Genomic DNA, 20,390 nt, shown 5'->3' with positions numbered 1-20,390 from the left:
CTACTGCTTTAAATTGCTGTGACTTCGTCACACAGCAATATCCCTCTGATATCTAGAGTTTTTTTGAAAGGGCTAATTTGAAAGGGTCAGGACCACCTAGGATCATCTCTCTTTTGCTTAAAGGTAACTGATTAGGAATTTCAATTATATCTCCAAAAATATTTCACCTTCTCCGCATAATATAACATAAGCAATGGAGTGCTATCTCATATTCACTGTTTCTCCCCTATACTCAAGGGGAAGGGATTATTCAGGGCACATATACCAGCTTGCCTATCACACTTGGCATGTCTTAGTATTATTTGTGAGTTTCACTTCCACTTGGTTTCTATAGTTTATATTTTTGGCAAAGTATTCTTACAATACTGTACTATAGTGTCGATAGCAAACATTTTTTATTAAATTTACTTTTAATAATATTAGAATTCTACTAAATGTATATGAGACTGTTTTGCAAGATTTCAAAATCAGGTCTATTCTAGACTAACATCCTTTTAGCCCTTGTGCATGAAACACAAAGACAGAGTTTATCTGTTCAAATGGAGCAATGGTCGCTGTGATTGAATAAGAAAATGTTTTAGTCAGAAGCTAGAATGGGAAAAATGAAGGCAGTTGCTCAATTTTTTTTTGAGTTACTCAAAGTAGCATCTGTGAGCACAGGAAAGCAATTTTTCTATTCGACCTGAGTTATAGCTTTACCCTTCCTATTCCTTGTGGCAGAGCCAACCCTGGTTACCACTGCCAGTGCTAGAGACAGCTGGAATGAGCCAGTCAGGCTGTGTCTGGTTCTCCTAGGTTGGTGATCTGTGGCATGGTCAAACAGTGCAGATCACACCACATAATCTGCTGTGTTTTCATGTCAAACCTCAACAGTTTCTCCACAAAGATGTCCTGTTTACACAGTTGCCCTCCTATTTTCTTTACTCAAAGGTAAATGCATTTTATGTCTTTCAATATTTTAAAATTAATATTTTTGCCCCTGTTTTGTATACTGATACCTCCAAGTACCCCCAAATTTTATTCATATTCATCCATTTAAACAGTGGAACTGACCAGATGTAGTTTATTAAAATATGTTCATTCAAAACAATTTTGACTCAGTTTTTAAAAATTGCAAATACATTCAAAACTGTTACAGTGTCATGAGGTTGCAAATATTGTCTTATGAAATTATAATAAAGTTGTTCAGCAAAACTATGAAATATTATAATTTAACTTTCACATATAAAAATATATTTTATATTGCAACACTGAACAGTTAAGGCCACAACACTTGAAGGAGAGCTTGAGATAAACATATTCTGAAATTGCTTGTCAAAACTGTCAGTATTTAAATAAACATTAAAACTGGTCATACTATTCAAACCAGATAAAACATATTATTAAGTTATATCTTTAAAAGTTTGTTATCAGAAACTTTCTTTCAGAACTCAAAAAGTTTTTCAAGTATAAAATACAATGTGCTTGGTGACCATGAACACACAAACATATATTCAGAGTATTGTACAAGATTTTGACCTTCTCTCCATATTGGGGGGTGAGGTTTCCTGATGATTTTGCCCCATGTGGTTCTGGTTGGCATCTTTCTTATTTCTTTTAAAAGCTATTTGGTCTCCTATTGGTTTTATCTCTGGAAGTGGCTCATTATTAATCTGCACAATTTTCTGACTCATCAATGACATTCTTTTAAAGAGGAAAATCTAGGAAAAAACACATGCAGAGAATTCACTTCAGTAAATGAAACAGTTACTTAGTAGTATTTAGAGGGTATAATTTTCAATAAGTCTTAACGTTATTTCATCACATTTTTATGAGGCACCACAATGGTACATTCTCAGCATCTGCCAGCCTTTTTTCTTTTACCAATTGCTATCGTGATTCTTCCCTAAAACAAGACCTTTCAGTGTTCACGCTTCAACACTATCAGTAGTATTGATATTTGCTATTTATTATATGTCATTTTTCTTCAAAGAACTAATTTTACTTTGTTTTGTTGTAAGAGGAGAAAAGATGAAAACTGAGATATTCTACAGGGGGATATACCTCCCCGCTCCTATAGATCAGAATTTCTGGCAAAATGTTAGTGCTGCCAAATGAGTGGGAGCCCGAGGGGTCTGAGTAGGCAGTTCAACACATGGACCTGCTGCCCAGGCAGGGCCTGGGCTACAGACAGGCAGAATGCAGATAATAGCTGAAGAGATGAAAGTACCTCATAACCCAGGGACTCCAGGTGGGCAGAAAAGACAGAAGAAAAGAAACAGAGGAAATGCCTAGTGTAAAGGGAAGCAGAGGAAGAGGAGCCAGCATTGGGAACTGAGTTTTCTAGGAACAAAATCAGGATAAAGAAAGATCTCAGAAATCAGAGGAGGAGAATACCAAGAAGAGAGTGGCCATCAAGGCACACGCAACACACATCAAGGAAGATGATAACTGAAAAGTGCCAAATGATGTGATAACTGAAAAGTACCAAGGTCTTTGAGGATTTAGCCAGAGAGAAAACAGGATTCCTAAAGAATGGCAATCCAAATAATGGTTTTGACATGATGCCAAAACCAAAAAAGCACCTGAAGATCTGGCTCTTTCAGAAATTAAAATGGTGCTAAAAATAATAGCTCAGCCTTCTTTATGGTCCAAATCTCACATCTGTACATGACTATTGGAAAAATCATAGCTTTGTCTATATAGACCTTTGTTGGCAAAGTGATATCTCTGCTTTTTAATACGCTGTCTAGGTTTGTCATAGCTTTTCTTCCAAGGAGCAAGCATCTTTTAATTTCATAGCTACAGTCATCATCCACAGTGATTTTGGAGCCCAAGAAAATAAAGTCTATCACTGTTTCCAGACCATAAAGAAGGCTGAGTGCCAAACAATTGATGCTTTTAAACTGTGGTGTTGGGGAAGACTCCTAAGATTCCCTGGATAGCAAAGACATCAAACCAGTCAATCCTAAAGGAAATCAACCCTAAATATTCATTTTAGGACTGATGCTTGAAGCTGAAGCTCCAATACTTTCACCACCTGATGCAAAGAGCTGACTCACTGGTAAAGACCCTGATGCTGGGAAAGACTGAGGGCCGGAGAAGGCGGAAAAAGAGGATGAGATGGTTGGATGGCATCACTGACTCAATGGACATGAGTTTGAACAAACTCTGGGAGATGGTGAAGGACAGGGAAGCCTGGTGTGCTGCAGTCTAGGGGGTCCCAGAGTCAGACACGACTGAGTGACTGATCAACAACAACAAATAACAGCTTACCTTTAGTCTTAAACAATGGAGGAACGAGAATGAAAAGTTCTAACCCAAAAAGTCAAGAGTCTAGAAAAAGAGTCTACTAACTAAAATGCAAAAACCTCTGTTCCTGTTATTGTGTAGGAATACACATCTTGAAAAATTCTGCCACTACAAAATAACTAAGAAATGCTGAAGAAGTATACAAAATATAATTTTATAATGTGTAGGCAAGCTCACATAAAAATGAAGGGAAATTCCCATGGGCCAAAAAATGACGAGGGAACAGGAAGCCTCAGAGATAAGTTGAATATTGAAATGGTATTTATTGATCTCATAACTCTTGGATTTTAATTATTTGATCTCACAAACTGTGGAGAACTAGAACTGAGACTCCTGTGTAAAGTGGGGGCCCTCTAAGGACTAGGCCTTTAATGTAAGTCTATCTACAAATATTGGAAGATAACAAAATAACATCTCTCTCAGCTTAACAGTGTTTTCCTAATGTGAGTTTGGGGTTCACATGTACAGTAATCATGGGAAACCCTTAACTCAGACATTAACTGAAAATGGTCCTGGAACCATGACACCAAGGGGAGTTAACAGAATTTTATACAAATTCTCTATGGATCGACTTACCCCAATCCAAGCTTTAAAGCATTTCTACAGAAAGTCTTGGTTAAACATGAACTCACAATAAATTTCAAAGAAGGAAACAAGACACCATTAGCAAGTGAGCCAAAGCAACAAACATATTTAGACTCTGGAGGATGTCTTACATTGGAATAACTACATACAGAATATAAAATAAGTATGCTTACATTGCTTAGAGGACTATAATAAAAAACACAAACATAAAACAAGTTATTAGTTTTTGCAATATCAGATAGATTTGAAAAAGAGTTGAAATAGAATATTTCTCTTCAAAATGTGAAAGATAACTGAAATTAAAACTCAATAGGGAGGTTACATAGGAGATTAGTCCTTAGATGAAAAGATAACTATGACAAAGACAAGCCCTGAAATTCCCCAAATATCACTTAGATATAGAAAATATTAAAATAATATTTAAAAGACACAGATAACAGAATGAAAAGTTTTTTTATATTTGACTTGCAAAGAGAAGAGAGGAAATATTCAAAAATATAATGGATGAGAATTTTCTTAAAATGATGAATGACATGAATTTTCAGATTCAAGAGTCATAATGAATTAGAAGAAAGTTAAAGTAAAAAAAAAAAAAAACCTCACATCTAGGCATCGTATAGTGAAATGAAGCACATCAAAGACAACGTAAAAACCAGCCAGAGAAAAATGACAGAGTACATGTGAAATTATCAGCCAATATACTCAAGCAAACGTCTTAATAGCAACAATGGGAGCAGATACTAAAAGAAAATAACTGTCAACCAGCCATACTACCATTAATTTTCAAGTGAAAGAAACTGAAAAAGTTAACTACAGAAAGAAATTTATGACAGTACCTTCCAAAAGATTTCTTCAGGAAGAATAAAAACAACATTACAGAAAGGACATATGAGATGTGAAAAGGAGTGGTGAATAAAGAAAGCAGTATTGGAAGCGTGGAGCCGCCCCTCGGGAGCATGGCAAGTCTGTCCAGGGTGCCGCAGCAATGGGCCACTTTTGCCCGAGTTTGGTATCTCCTAGATGGGAAGATGCAGCCCCCTGGCAAGCTTGCTGCCCTGGCATCAGTTAGACTTCAAGGACTGCATAAGCCTGTGTACCATCAACTGAGTGACTGTGGGGATCATGTTGTTATCATGAACACAAGGCACACTGCCTTTTCTGGAAACAAGTGGGAGCAAAAAGTGTACTCCTCACATACTGGCTACCCAGGTGGATTTAAACAAGTAACAGCTGCTCAGCTTCACCGGAAGGATCCAGTAGCAATTGTAAAACTAGCTATTTATGGCATGCTGCCAAAAAACCTTCACAGAAGAACTCTGATGCAGAGGTTGCATCTTTTCCCAGATGAAGATATACCAGAAGATATTCTTAAGAATTTAACAGAAGAGCTTCCCCAACCACGAAAAGTGCCCAGACGTCTAGATGAGTACACACAAGAAGAAACAGAGGCTTTTCCAAGACTTTGGTCTCCACCTGAGGATTATTGGCTGTAGGAGGAAGAAAATTTCAGAAAATAATGATGTGGTGCTTGAAACTCCTTCCTCAGAGCAGGATGAAGCAATAGCTGCCTTCTGACAGAAAGCCTGGTCTGGGGGCTGAAAGCTTGTGGGGAAAGCTCGGGAAGGGATATTCCTTCATTAGGAAATTGCAGTAAAATGTTATTTTATGGAATTGTTTTATTGTATAGTGCTATTTGACTGTTGGAAATGATAAGAATAAAACTGCCCCTTCCTTAAAAAAAAGAAAAAGAAAGCAGTATAACAATAACGTTATTAGATTGATGAGGTTAAAAAATTAAAATACTTGATACAATAATATGTAAAATGGGAAGAAAGGGGTGATAGAAAACTCTTCTAAGATCCTGGTAATATTTGGGGAAAAGGAACATTCATTAGCATTAGATTTTAGGTACTGTATATGTCAACATTTTTAAAGTCAGAATCCAGCTTATAAGAACGAAAAAAGATATATCTGATAAAATAAAGTAGCATTTTTTTAGGGACAAAGAAAAATACTACCAATGGCAAGAAAATAGACTTAAACCTAATGGCATCAACAATCAGATTAAATATTAAATAAAGATTAAATATAAATGGTCTAAATACTCCAATTAAAAGGCAGAGATTTTTAGATAAGATAAAAAAGCAGGAGCCATCTATGTGCGTGCGTGCTAAGTTGCTTCAGTCATGTCTGACTCATTGCTACCCTATGGACTGTAGCCCTCCAGGCTCCTCTGTCCAGTGGGATTCTCCAGGCAAGAATACTGGAGTGGGTTGTCATGCCCTCTTCCAGGGGATCTTCTCAACCCAGAGATCAAACCAGCATCTCTTACGTCTACTGCACTGGCAAGTGGGTTCTTTACCACTTATGTCTCCTGCATTGGCAGATGGGTTCTTTACCACTAGTGACACTGGGGTCTAAATGCTCCAATTAAAAGGCAGAGATTTTCAGATTAAATAAAAAAGCAAGACCCATCTACATGTTGCCTAAATCAAACGTACTTCAAATGTTAAATCACAAATGGTTTAAAAGTAAAGTATGTTAAAAGATAACTCTAATTCAAAGAAAGCTATAAAGTGGCTATATAATATCAGATCAAGTAGATTTTAGAGCAAAGAATATTATTAGGGATAAAGAAAGTCATTTAATGATGATGAAGGAGTCAATTCAGAGGATGGAACAATTCTAAACATTATATAGAATACAACCAAATAACAGCTTTAAGATATACCAAGCAAAAATTAATAGAAGCACAAGGAAAAGTAGCAAACCCACAACTATCGTAAGGGATTTTAATACTTTTCTTTCAATAATAGAACAAGTAGACAGAAAATCAAGAAGGAAAGAAACTTGAACAACACTATCGACCAACTTGACCTAACTGCCATTAATAGAACACTCCTCCCAACAACAGTATTCTTCTCAACCTTCTTCTCAAATGAACATTTACCAAGATAAACCTGATTGTGGGTGATAAAACATGTCTCAATAAATTCAGAAGGAATCAATTCATACTAAGTATTTTTCCAGTCACAATGTAATTAGAAATTAATGACAAAAAGATGACTAGAAAAATCCCTTGCCTTGCTAAGATACTTCAGTCGTGTCCACCTCTTTGTGACCCCATGGACTACAGCCCACCAGGCTCCTCTGTCCATGGGATTCTCCAGTCAAGAACACTGGAGTTGGTTGCCATTTCCTCCTCCAGGGAATCTTCTCCACCCAGGGATTGAACCTGAGTCTCTTACACCTCCTGCATTAGCAGGCAGGTTCTTTACCACTAGCACCACCTGGGAAGCCCAGAAAAATTCCTAAATACATAGAAATTAAATAACCCATGAGTCAAAGAAGAAATCAAAAGGGAACTCAGAAAGTATTCTGAACTGGATAAAAATGAAAACACAACATATCAAGTAGTTCAGGGGAAATTTACAGCACAAAAAGCCTAAAAGAAAAAAGAAGAAAGGTCTCAATCAGTGACCTCAACTTCCATGTTAAGAAAAATTCAACAAAATATTGCAAAAGGAAATTTGAAAAGACATCAATAAGAGAAATGTCATGTTCATGAATTAGGAGACTTAATATTGTTGAAATATTAATTCTCCCCAAATTTATCTACAGATTCAAAAACAATTTCAAATCAAAATCTCAGCACGCATTTTTTTTCAGTCATTGACAAACTGATTGTAAAAATTCACATGTTTAAAAAAAGTCTAGAATAGCCAAAATATGTCTGAAAAGGCACAAAATTGGAGGACTAACTTTCTGATTTCAAGACTTACATTAAAGCTATAGTCATCCAGACACTGTGGTACTGGCACAAGATAAACAGATCAAAGGAACAGAATACAGAGTCCAGAAATCAGTTCATACGTAAAAATTCAATTGCTTTCTGAAAAAGGTATGAAGGCAATTCAGTAGAGAAGGGATAGGATTCTTTTTTTCAACAGATGATGCTAGAATAATTGTCCATATACAAAAATTTTAAAAAAATAGAACTTCAGTCCATACCTTTACCACAATAAGAAATTAACTCAAAATGGACCACTCAGCAATATAAAGGAATGAACTATTGATACATGCATGGATGAATCTCAAAACAGTTATCAGTGATTTGCTGAGTATGGCAGGGGGATGTGGGGTGTAGACAGAGATTATAAAGAGGCACAAAGAACCGTCTGCTCATAATGGCACTGTTCATACTCTTGATTGTGATTATGCTTTCACGGGTGTACATTATGTTAAAATTAATCATACTACATACTTCAAAAATGCATAGTTCATTTTAGGTCAATTATATCTAAATAAAGCTATTTTTAAAAAGCAGGGGAGTAATTATTGGTTGGGTATGAAAGAGATCCTCTCATGTATTAAGCCTGAGAAAACTGATAGCAGCAGGAAACTAGCGTAATTGATCTAAGCTTTTCTTCACAACACAGTAAAGCTGTGTACTTGGGGCAAACGTGCTGAGTTGTGCTGCCATGGTGAATAAAGCATAGTATCAGAGAAAAGGAAGCCATCAGGAAAGGTAAGACCCCACATACATAATTTTTGGTGGAGAAATTCTCATGTCAGCTTCTTGTATTTATGGTCATGACAATGAATAAGAAATCAATTGACTCTGCACTGGTATGAGGAATTATCCAGGAATCTGCCATGTTCTAGCTAGTTTCTGAGGGGCAGCAGTGGTTTTTTAACCTCTGTATATCTGCAGCTTTCAGCCTTGTGACTGGCACATAAGAGGCTTCCAGTAAATGTATGCTAAATAAACACATAAATAAACTAATTTCATAATGGGAAGAAATTATTATTAATGGCTAAGAAGCTTCCTACTTTTTTCATTAGCTTACTTAGGTGGAAATTAAGCCAATAACACATTTTTCTTAGTGGCTAACTGTGGATCCAAATTTGCTACAATTTGGAAAAGCAGTATCTGGAAATTTCCAGATATAACAATCATCAAAAATCTCTGCCACCAATTAAAATCATGGGTCCTAACCTGGCTATCAGAAACATTTAAAATCATCAAAACAAAATTCAATGGTGAATTCTGTCTTGCAGACACCAAGAGTGTAATTATTTCTTTTTTTTGTTTGTTTTTAGATTATCTTTGGAGTGGCTGTCTAATTAAGGGAAGGGATGTAAAATTTCAAACACATAATTATTTTGATATGAGTTAATGCATCATTTACTTCCCAAGTTTTAAAAACAGCTTGATTTGTTTGGCTTAGATGGTATAAATAGATTAGAGACATTGTAAATTAAAATATATCATGTGGGAAGGATTGGAAAAAATCTCATCCAAATCATCTATTACCTTTTTAAAATATATAGAATAACAGCCTATTCTTTAAGTTGGAAGTATATTTATTACTGCTTGACTTTTAAAAATATAATTTTCATTACTTTTTGTTTCTTTAGCCAAGGACATATGTACTTACTGAATTATATTTTTACATTAGGTATAAATGAGAAACTAAGCAGAATCAAAGCTTGAGACTAAACTCTTCAGCCTGGACTGTGTCCTGGCCCTGCCTCCCCTTTGTCACGTGGGCCGGCGGGGCTCCCTACTTGGCCTGCTGTTACAGGTGCCTGCCACACGGCATTCATTTCCTGGTTCAGGCCTCCCCTGGCCCATATATTCAAATGCTACCATCTACCGACAATGCTGAAGACTGGAGAGCCTGAAACGTTCCCTAAACTCGACCACGTGTTCTAGAATAAGCATTTTCATTTGGTCGGAGGTGTGTTTCAGTTATTTTTTTTTCTGCTGCTTTGATTCACGTTTCCTCTCCTTGGATTCTCATGTCTCCTGACTCCGTTACTTTTCATCCTTTTCTCTCATATTTGATTTTCTTTGCCAGACTCTCTCCCTGAGCTCTTTATATTTGAAAAAAGTTTTCACAGGAAAGCTACAAAGTGTAGTGTCGGAGTATCTGTTAAATGTTCTGTTCTACTAGACAGAAAATCTAGAGAGTTCCTAAATCCTGATGAAATGATCTAGCGATGCTCATTATGATTCTAAAAAGGATAATAATTCTGAAGTGTCCTTTGAGCCAGGTCAAAGACATCTTTTGGTACAGTAATCCAGACTTATAAGATACTTTTAGAAAGATAAAAATGGTCATGAAGAAATTTTTAGTGAAAGATAACAATATGGATATTTGGGCTAAAATAACTGTTGACATTTCTGAAGTAATTCTGAAAGAAATTTCAGAGTGGCATATTACCCACAAAGATGGCAAAAGACGACTGTTTACTACCCTAAGGATGGCTCCTGGCTTTACCTTCATTCTTTCCTCTTTCTTACCCCCTTACATTTTACAATTCATTGTCAACCAAAAATGTTTACTGAGCATTTGTCATATACCAGGAACTGTGATGTGTGCCACTAGAAAGCAAAACAGAAAATAGTTTCTGTCCCCATGGAACTGAAGGCCAGTGGGGAGACAGAGACATAAAGTAAACAAATGACTATGTAATTGCAAACTGTGACAAAAACTAAGAAGTATAAGAAAAAGGGTACTATGTAAGAGAATAATAATGAGACATAATTTATATAAGTGCTGTTGGTCACAAAAGGCCTCTGTGGAAATGACATGTAAGCCGAGACCTAAGGTTGAATAAGAATTTAACAAAGCTTTCCATTTTTCTTGTTTTCCATGTTTCCTTCTAACACTTTTACCTGGAAATGTGGTCTCATGATTAAATAAAGTTCTTCTTCAAGTGGAAAGACTAGTTTACTTCCAAGAAGAAGAAACGTTATCTATCAGACTTGTAAAAACTCCAAAACAAGTATCAGTCAGGAGACACTGAAGTAGCATGTTGTCTTCTAAGCACAATCATCAATTTTTTAAATCCATCCTATTTATTGTCTTACTTAGCCTTACTCTATTCTAGACTCTCAGGATAGTATACTCTTATAATTAAGCAATAGAGTTCTTTAACGTATCTTTTCCTGTATAATAAATCAGTATGCATGGGATGATTGAAAGGAACATGCTATTACATTTTGGGAGAGCAACTTGAATCATAATCTTGAGTCATAATGTCCAGTAAGTAAATAGGCACGTTAAAAACGTGAAACATCACCTGGAATTTATCACATGTTCTTAGTTAGTTAGTTAGTTAAGTCGCTCAGTCATGTCTGACTCTTTGCGACCCCATGGACTGTAGCCCACCAGGCTCCTCCGTCCATGGGATTCTCCAGGCAAGAATACTGGAGTGGGTTGCCATTTCCTTCTCCAGGGGATCTTCCCGACCCAGGGATCAAACTCAGGTCTCCTGTATTAGAGGCAGATGCTTTAACCTCTGAGCCACCAGGGTTCTTGGGCCACCAAAACTCATATTAAGGGAGTTAAATTATGCGGATCATTATATAAAAGTAGAAGAAGCAATTCAATACTTTGGCCTTAACACTAAATGAAAAATTCATTTCACTTACCTTCGATTTTTTTATGTCTTTAGTTGGTGTTGATTCGCTATCTTCCAGGATTTCTGAAGAGCTACTCTTTGCACGATCATACATATTTCCTACGATAGGATATATTATGAAATATTTTTTTCTAACTAATGAAAAAAAGAAAAGTCCTGCTGCTTTCTGTGAAACACTATCAACCATGAATTATGGGGTAATACTAAAGAGTAGTGGACAACTGCATATTTCTTGAAAAGTTAAGGCAAAATTATCAGAATGACCTAACCAATGCTGTAAATGTTTAGATGATCAGTACCCAAATATAGCAAAGATAACTGTAAATGTTAGGGAAGGTATAAAGTAAAATATAAAGTACCTTTTAAAATAATAAACTTAGTTGCAATGAAATTATCTGTACCCAAATGGACATGTTATATTTTTTGGTGTTTCAAATTAACCCATATGTTACATAGCTGAATAATGATCTTGCAAGTATACTCATGAAGCATGTGCATCCTTCTAATTTTATATGATCAACAGCCTAAATCTTAAATTTAATTTCTTTTTAACATTTTAGGTTATAGGGTGTAGAATACTTAGCAATGACAAATATTTTAACATTTTACTTAAAATATTCTAAAACTTACTATCTTTCTGCAGAAGTTAGAAGGAAAAAGTATTAGGGGAACTATTCTTTCTTTTGCTTAAATTCAGATGAGATCTACTATGGAGAGTTATTTGTAATGACATTGCAGCAAAAGCACACTGTGATGTTATGGTGTGGAAAATAACACAGGGCTCACAGAGCAAAAACACCAATGCTTTGGGTGTAGACACTGCAGGTCTCAAGGGCAGTCACAGTCTTCTGTTCTGCGGCACCTGTTCTCTGACACCAGCAGTGAGGCTTGGGAAAGGATTCCTCTGAAATGCCTGTGGTACCATCAAAGACTCAGGTCTAGGCTCTGGGGGAAATAACTGGATGGCCTGCTGTGGCTCTAGGCCAGCATGGACATTGGTGACAGGGTCTGGCAGTGCTCACCAGACATATAAATGAGGATCTGGGACAAATGCCCAACCTCATAGTACTGATTGAAAAAAAAAAGGAAGTAAAAAGGCTGTTCTAAATCACTTAACACTGACACATGAGCAGCCATGAGTGATGGGAATATTTCCATGTAAAGAAGCTATGGTGGTGATCAATGAGAACACATAATACTGTGCCAGCTTATGAGGGTCATGTGACAATAAAAAGTGTACAATAGAATATATGTGTGTAAGCTATGTGCTTAGTTACACAGCACAGTATATATATATATATATATCTGTAGGTACATATGAACGTAGTATGCTATGTATCTAGCCTTTTTAAAAGTAAGCTTTCGAAGTCAAACATGCTCACACCTTTTGGATTTTCATTGTATTCATGAATGGCTCGTTTCTCTCGGTTGATTTTTTCATCCTATAAACAATAAAGAAACAATGTAATAAAAAACATTTGTGCTGGGCTAGAAAACCTAGTCTTGGTTTTAAGGAGAGTTCTAGAGTCTGTCTCTAGCTAATAACATAAACGTGTGACATTACTTCTCTTTGCTGGACTCTTACTTTAGATAATTGCTAATATCCTTCACTAGCATAAAACTGTATGATTAACAAGAACTGTATATTCAAGAATTCTACTCAAAGAAGATTCAGGAACATTGATTGGTATATGAATTAGCTCAACATTTTATAATGTCAAATTGGAATTTAATGAATTCTATGCTAAATAATCGGAGAAGGCGATGGCACCCCACTCCAGTACTCTTGCCTGGAAAATCCCACGGACAGAGGAGCCTGGTGGGCTGCAGTCCATGGGGTCACGAAGAGTCAGACACGACTGAGCGACTTCACTTTCGCTTTTCACTTTCATGCATTGGAGAAGGAAATGGCAACCCACTCCAGTGTTCTTGCCTGGAGAATCCCAGGGATGGGGGATCCTGGTGGGCTGCCATCTATGGGGTCGTACAGAGTCAGACACGACTGAAGCGACTTAGTAGCAGCAGCAGCAAGCTAAATAATTTCAGGGACCACCATAACTGGAACTCATAAATATTCCTTACAAAACAGAATTTTACCCTTATTCTGAAAGAAAACAATAACTGCTAGAATATATTTTTCCCTCAGTGAAAGGAGTCTTGGAAAAAGAAGGAAGTAAAGGAGAGAATGACCTCTAGAGCACAATACCATTTCGTAAGTTAAAAATACATACATACAAAACAATATATGTTTTACAAGTACACATTCAAATAAAAGGAAAGCATGTTTTAATGGTTGTCTGTGTTAAGGAAAAGGGGAATGTGGGGTTCAAAGGGAATCAATTTAAATAAAGAGAGAAGAGCCTCACACAGACAAGTGATGGTAGTGTTTCATTAATGAGATGGCATGATTAACTCAGAGCTCTTTGCAACTGATCTAAAAAATGAAATGAAAATGAATCAATACAGTATCATTTGGTTTGGGTTTCTGAATTCCGTACCTCTGAAATGAATCCAGAGTAGTGCTAGAAAATGAATGATTTCAAACCTACCACCTGTCTCCTAGCAGGGTCACTCAGGGAAATCTGCCAACTGGAAGAGATTGTTTCGGCATCTCTAGCTCCACTTTCAGGATTACTTTCTTTTCCTCATGGAGGCCTCCTCCCATTCCTCCTATAATACTTTCTCCCAGACCACATCTGTGCAGAACCAATCACAACCTCAAACACTGCTGTGAACAACTTTCATTTGTCCATGGCCATGTAAAAATACACATGTATGTGTGCACATACACATCCCATTTCTGCCACTAGTATTGGGCTGCTCATGTTGTAATTTTACCATTTCAAGGACCTGGTGCTGAATCTCTTGGTTAATTTCTCAAGAGTGTACCATACTGGCCCATATTACTTTACTTTCACTCATCTGAACAACGGAATGCTACCAAGAAGTGTAGAAAGAATGCCAGAGAGAAAAAAAGGGTGCCTGATTCATACATCTGCCTAAGTTTTGTCCTACAGTATATGAACAAAGTCATTCACAGAAGTATTTCTGTTCTCCATGGAAGTTGGAATCTGCCCTCTGCAGAGACCAGGAGACCTATAAGCTTTTTCTTGAGCAGGATCTCAGGATTTAAGCACATATCATCATACATTTTTAATGGCTGCCAATACCTTTTTAACAGAGTTGTCAGTGTCACTGTGATCGTCTTTAGGAACACTTTTATTGTCTTCTGTATCTTTCTTCTTGCCTTCTGTATATCTGTCAGTTTCCTCAACCAGGTCTTCATTTTTGAAAAGTTCATGATCCTGTGACAAAATTGATAATCAAGGAAGAGTTGAAATTTTTTTTAAAAAAATAAGAAATGTGATATTGCTGTCATAATAATTTATACCATTTCAAAGAACACACAGACTATGAATTCAAATATGAAAGTCAAAGAAGTAAAATACTGAATAATCCATGTCCCATATCAAGTTACTGTATTACCAAGGATTTTATACATGTTAGTTACTCTATTTCAATATTTTCAATGACTAAGGTTACCAAAGTTCTTTTCTGCACCTACGGTAAGGTTAAAATGGAAAAACAAAATGCTTTCTGGGCTGTCTCAAAAGAATGCTTTTAAATATTAGAGAAGTTCAAAAGCTTTCTAGCTACTGTAGCATTATAACATAATCATATGTATATACTATGTTCATTTCCCAAAACATAGGAATTTAAAATCACTTCAGAAGTACAATTCACCAGTACCCAAGAGAGAAGTAACTATAATTACTTACATTCTGGGAAAAAGATAAAGGGACATAGGCAGTTTAAGTGGTTTTCTCTTGGTTATTTGAAGCAGATGGAAAACCAAACAGAGGCAGAACTTTGTCCAGCTGGCTCCTGTCCAGTTAATCTAAATTATAAAATAGCCTATCTATGGACTTGGTAGACTGATAATAAATCATGTAATGCTCATTAAAGGAAGAAAATATTAGTTTTACCCTTTAGTCTATATTGATTATATATTTTTTGCCATTTCATGGTTTGGATACAAAACTGCTTATTTATTGTCATTAAGAGACAGGACTCTTTATTGGACATTTTTACCTACGCTTTTCATTTATGCACTTCGCTAAAGGCACAATGGCCCCTAAAACAGGTGACACAGTAAGTAATCTGTGCCATTCACTCCTTTGAAGAATGTTTTCACAAAGTTCACCTTAGCCATATTTGCCTGAGACCATATAGGTCCTTTATATCCCTTCAACACTGTAACTAGCTGCTCATGGTCACCTTCCTAGTGGCTATTTGGCTAAGGAGAAGCCTGATACCCAACAGAATCTTTATTGGGTGGTTAGAAAAGAATGTCTCTACTAATTAACTCACCTTTATTTTTTCCTGGAAAAAAAATATAAATTGTGAGAGTTCAAGCTAGGGAAAGAATGTATTTCACACCTCAGTTACACATATAAGTGACATCCTCAGGCCAGTAGCACTAAGGGTATGGCCTGATAGCACTCCCAACTGAGGACAAGCAATCCAGAAGTGAAGCCTTGAGATTGTAAGAAAGAGTTTCAGAAGTTACTGTGGGAGGCCTTAGTTTCGGTTAAGCAAGGTCATGAGGTAGTGCACACAGGAGGGGAATACAGGAGAAGGCAACAGGGTAGAGAGTTACACTGAAGGATGTGCTACTTGTTTAGGTTGGGTAGGATTCATGACAAGGGAGCTACTCTTTACCAAGGACTCCTAAAGCTTTCTTCTTCTTCTGCATGCTTTCCCCTCTAAGTGACTTACATATTATGGCTAGCCAAATGCACGTGACAGTAAATGAAATAATCAGAGATCACTTCACCTTGGAAGAGAATGGGAAACAAGATTACAAGAGTTAAGACTTAGGTCTGATAAGTAGATGTATTTATAAATGTACATTATCTGAAGGCCAACTAGAAAGGAACAGAGCTCTTGAGACAGAGAACTTCAGACTCTGCCCACTTATCTCCCAGAGGGAGGGGCAGTGAGCTGTGTCCCATCAAAGTCCTCATTTCTTGGACAGTTTGGATAATCTAGGAGCTGGGTCAATTGTAACTGTGCTAGTCTACTAAGGTATTAATGTAACCATAGGATATCATGCTATTATGAAAAGAAGCATGGAGTTTTACCTGATTTTAGAAGCAAGACATCTTGCTTTTTTTTATAATAAACTATTGGGTTGGCCAAAAGGTTCTTTATTTCCCCATAAGATGGCTCTAGTAGCACTTAGTTGTCTTTAACTTCATTCAAAACAATTTTGTTAGATTGTATTGTGATGGCTGTCATATCAGCATACATTAAAAAACATCAAAATTGGCAAATTTTTGTGTAGCCATTTTGATATTGAAGATGGAAGAAAAAAGCAACATATTATGCTGTATTATTTCAAGAAAGGTAAAAATACAACAGAAATGTAAAAAAGAAAAAGATTTGTGCAGTGTATGGAGAAGGTATGGAGAAGTGTATGGAGAAGTGATTGATTGAATGTGTCAAAAGTGGCTTCTGAAGTTTCATGCTGGAGATTTCTTGCTGGATGATGCTCCCCAGTCAGGCAGACCAGTTGAAGTTGATAGTGATCAAATCGAAAGATTGAAAAGAATCAGTGTTATACCATGTGAGAGATAGCTGACATACTCAAAATCATCAAATCAAATGTTGAAAATCACTTGCACCCATTTGGTTATGTTCATTGCTTTGATGTTTGGGTTGCACTAAGTGGGAAAAAAAAACCCTTCTTGACTATTTCTGCATCCAATTCTCAATGAAAAACAAAAACATTCTGTTTTTAAAACAAATTGTAAGCAATTAAAAGTGGATACTGTACGATAATGTGGAATGGAAGAGACCACCAACCACACCAAAGGCTGATTTTCATTCAAAGAAAGTGATGTTGTGTATGTGGTGGGATTGGAAGGGAGTCCTCTATTATGAGCTCCTTCTGGAAAACTGAATGATTAATTCTAACAAGTACTGCTCTCAATTAGACCAACTGAAAACTGTCTGGAATCAGTCAACAGAGAATGCATCATCTTCTATCAGGATAATGCAAGACCACATATTTCTTTGATGACCACACAAAAACTGTTCAGCTTGGCTGGGAAGTTCTGATTCATCCACTGTATTCACCAGACATTGCACCTTCAGATGCCCTTCTGGTCTTTACAAAATTCTCTGAATGGAAAATTTTCAATTCCCTAAGGCACCTAGAACATTTTTTTGCTCAAAAAGATACAAAATTTGGGGAAGATGGAATTATTAAGTTGCCTGGAAAATGGCAGAAGGTAGTGGAACAAATCGGTGAACACATTGTTCAGTAAAGTTCGTGGTGAAAATGAAAAATGTGTCTTTTATTTATACCTTAAAAACCAAAAGAACTTTTGGGCCAACCCAATACAATTTTACTCATTAACTTTATGTAAATCTGTAACAATGAAGAACTGTTGGAACTATATCATTTTCTAAGTTTGAGAAAGCGCTTAGAAAATGCATTTGCGATTGAAATCATATCATCAATTGTAGCACTTTGCACTTACTTAAGCACGTTTAAAATTAATCTATACATATCTGGACAACTACTTTAAATAACATACAGCACTTACCTTCAAACTGAAACAATTTAGGAGAGATTGGCAGAATACTGTCATTTTATAAAAAGAAAGGATAAAGTTTAAATACATTCTTGTCACCAGAACCACATTAGATGTAAAGAGGTATTCTGGAGTGATTATGGGAAATCATCTTTGTGCTAGGACCCCAGTGAAGAAGTGACTGGGCCTGGCTCCCACAAAAGAACCCTTGTTTCATTGGTCAGACACAGTGAGGGGACCTGCAGTTTTTGGTCTGCTGCTGCTGCTGCTGCTAAGTCGCTTTAGTCGTGTCTGACTCTGTGCGACCCCATGGATGGCAGCCCACCAGGCTCCCCCGTCCCTGGGATTCTCCAGGCAAGAACACTGGAGTGGGTCGCCATCTCCTTCTCCAATGCATGAAAGTGAAAAGTGAAAGTGAAGTTGCTCAGTCGTGTCCGACTCTTAGCGACCCCATGGACTGCAGCCTACCAGGCTCCTCCATCCATGGGATTTTTCCAGGCAAGAGTACTGGAGTGGGGTGCCATTGCCTTCTCCGCAGTCTTTGGTCTAGACCAGGGCGATAGTTTTTACATTTCTTAGGGGAAATACTAAGAAACTAAATGTTTCTCAAAAGGTTTCAGTTTCCTTAAGAAATGAATATATTGTATGCTTTAAAAACTAGAGATTGCAATCAGAAGTTGGCCAAGTGGTCACCCTGGAGTGGGTGGCAGATGAGAGGGGATTGAAGAGGTGCTTCTAGGGAGCTGACACTGTGCTTTTCCTTGATCTGGATGTTGACTATATAGGTGTGTACAGTTTGTAGAAAATACATTGAACTATATATGCATGAGATATATACTTGCCTATGTATTAATTTCAAGAGTTTTTTTAAGTTAAAAAAAAAAGACTATAATATGTAAAATTTTGCTCTACAATTCTGGATTCATGACTTGCCTCAGTGTCACAGAGGATAGAAAATATTTTCCAAATAACAAAATAAAATACAGCATAGAACTTTATACCTAAGTCATCAGGTGGGAAAGTACATATTTTTAAATATCAGTTTCAAGGTATTTTCTTTTAGGACAAGAAAAGCTGACATATAAGTGCACGTTTTAACTACACTAGAAATAACTGAGACTGGAGTGGAGAGTGGGAAGAGCACTAAACACAAAGATCTAAACACTGTTTTCTAAGCCTTGCTCCACCTCTCTTGGCCTGAGCAAGGCACCTACCTACTTATTGTCTGTCTGTAAAATGGAAAAATGACATTTATCAACACCTATCTAGGAGGGTCTGTATCAAGATGAAAAAGACTGTTGACAGAGAAAATAACATGAGCAAATAAGTATTTGTATGTAAACAGAAGTGATTTTGTGAAGTCCATTCTACAAAAAGTAAGATAGAATCCCAAGTGTGCATGGAGGATTGTCACAAAACAAGAAGCTTGGACACTTTTTGCCATGTCCCAGATCTTATCAATAGAAAGTAGCTCATTTAAAGTGTACAGTTCTCTGTTCTACTCTGGTAAAATATCCCTTTATTCTCTGCCAGGTGCCTGGCAGCCAGAGCAAGAGAGGGAAGAAGGCCTGTCCCTCCACTGGGCTATAGGTCTGTGATGCCACTCAGGTTTTCCAAGCGGAAGCCCACAAAACAAGTGTTTTCAATGTAAAATCTGAAATTTCAACGTTGGCATCTGATTCAAATGTTTATAAAATCACTATGTATACCAAACAAGTCTATCGATAGGCTGGAGTGCACCCACAGGCTGCCAGTTGTGACTACCCAATTCTTTGCTTCTAATGACACCATTATCTCTAAACTTCCCCTTCTTTCTATGTGCCAATCTGTTACTTCATTGCTAATCCTATATTTTCAGCAGCAAATACATTACAGTAAGACTCTGAAAAGAGGCCTGAAAAAAGGAATGTAATCTTATTCTTGTTCTCAGCTTTACTCTATTATTTCCCCCTGTTTTTCCTTAGATTTATCTTCCTCTTTATCTTAAACAAACACATGATCCATGATTGTAATTTATGTGTCTTATTTTTTAACTATTTGATAAAAAAAATTAGGATACAGAGGGAACTCTGGTCCCCTGGCAGCACTAATATCTAAATTTTAGGCTGAGGCTAACCATGTGAATGCCATCAGCCTTTCATCATGGTTCAAATGCTGAGGGGCGGCATTTGACTCATGTATGGTGTGTAACAGGATTTTCACTCCACCCCATAGTTAAGGGTTATCATTATTGTAATCTATTTCATTCCCATGGACCTACCTCCATAAGCTAATTTTTGAGGGGTTGCTATGCTGTGTTTAAATAAAAGTAAGGTTTACAGGCACATGAAACTATATTCATGCACATCGGCCAGTGACTTGGAGATTTGTGACGATAGCATTGTACCTAACCTGATGTGATCAGAGAGGATAATTAGAGTGATACAGATTAGCATTTGCTGAGTATCTCTAACATGTTCCATATGTTAACTAACTTAA

At 36.8% G+C, this 20,390-nt stretch overlaps 1 protein-coding gene and 1 pseudogene across 1 annotated transcript in view; one reads left to right on the top strand and one right to left on the bottom strand.

The window, feature by feature from the left end:
- Positions 1-1,177: 1,177 nt before the first annotated feature.
- The window catches only part of RPGR (retinitis pigmentosa GTPase regulator), a 62,341-nt gene continuing 43,128 nt past the window's right edge, over positions 1,178-20,390 (bottom strand). Inside the window, exons 15-19 of the mRNA XM_068962202.1 lie at positions 14,481-14,615; positions 12,695-12,752; positions 11,321-11,409; positions 7,639-7,641; positions 1,178-1,700 (exon numbers count right to left, since the gene is read on the bottom strand). Of these exons, the coding sequence (XP_068818303.1) occupies positions 1,494-1,700; positions 7,639-7,641; positions 11,321-11,409; positions 12,695-12,752; positions 14,481-14,615 (492 nt within the window). The 3' untranslated portion in view covers positions 1,178-1,493. The remainder of the gene's footprint in view (positions 1,701-7,638; positions 7,642-11,320; positions 11,410-12,694; positions 12,753-14,480; positions 14,616-20,390) is intronic.
- LOC138071547 (large ribosomal subunit protein uL13m pseudogene) lies at positions 4,833-5,369 on the top strand (annotated as a pseudogene).

Source organism: Capricornis sumatraensis, chromosome X (assembly GCF_032405125.1).
Source record: "Capricornis sumatraensis isolate serow.1 chromosome X, serow.2, whole genome shotgun sequence".
Classification (NCBI taxonomy): Eukaryota; Metazoa; Chordata; class Mammalia; order Artiodactyla; family Bovidae; genus Capricornis; species Capricornis sumatraensis.
The sequence above is the reverse complement of the archived record's forward strand: the minus strand, read 5'-3'. Positions and strand labels throughout refer to the sequence as shown.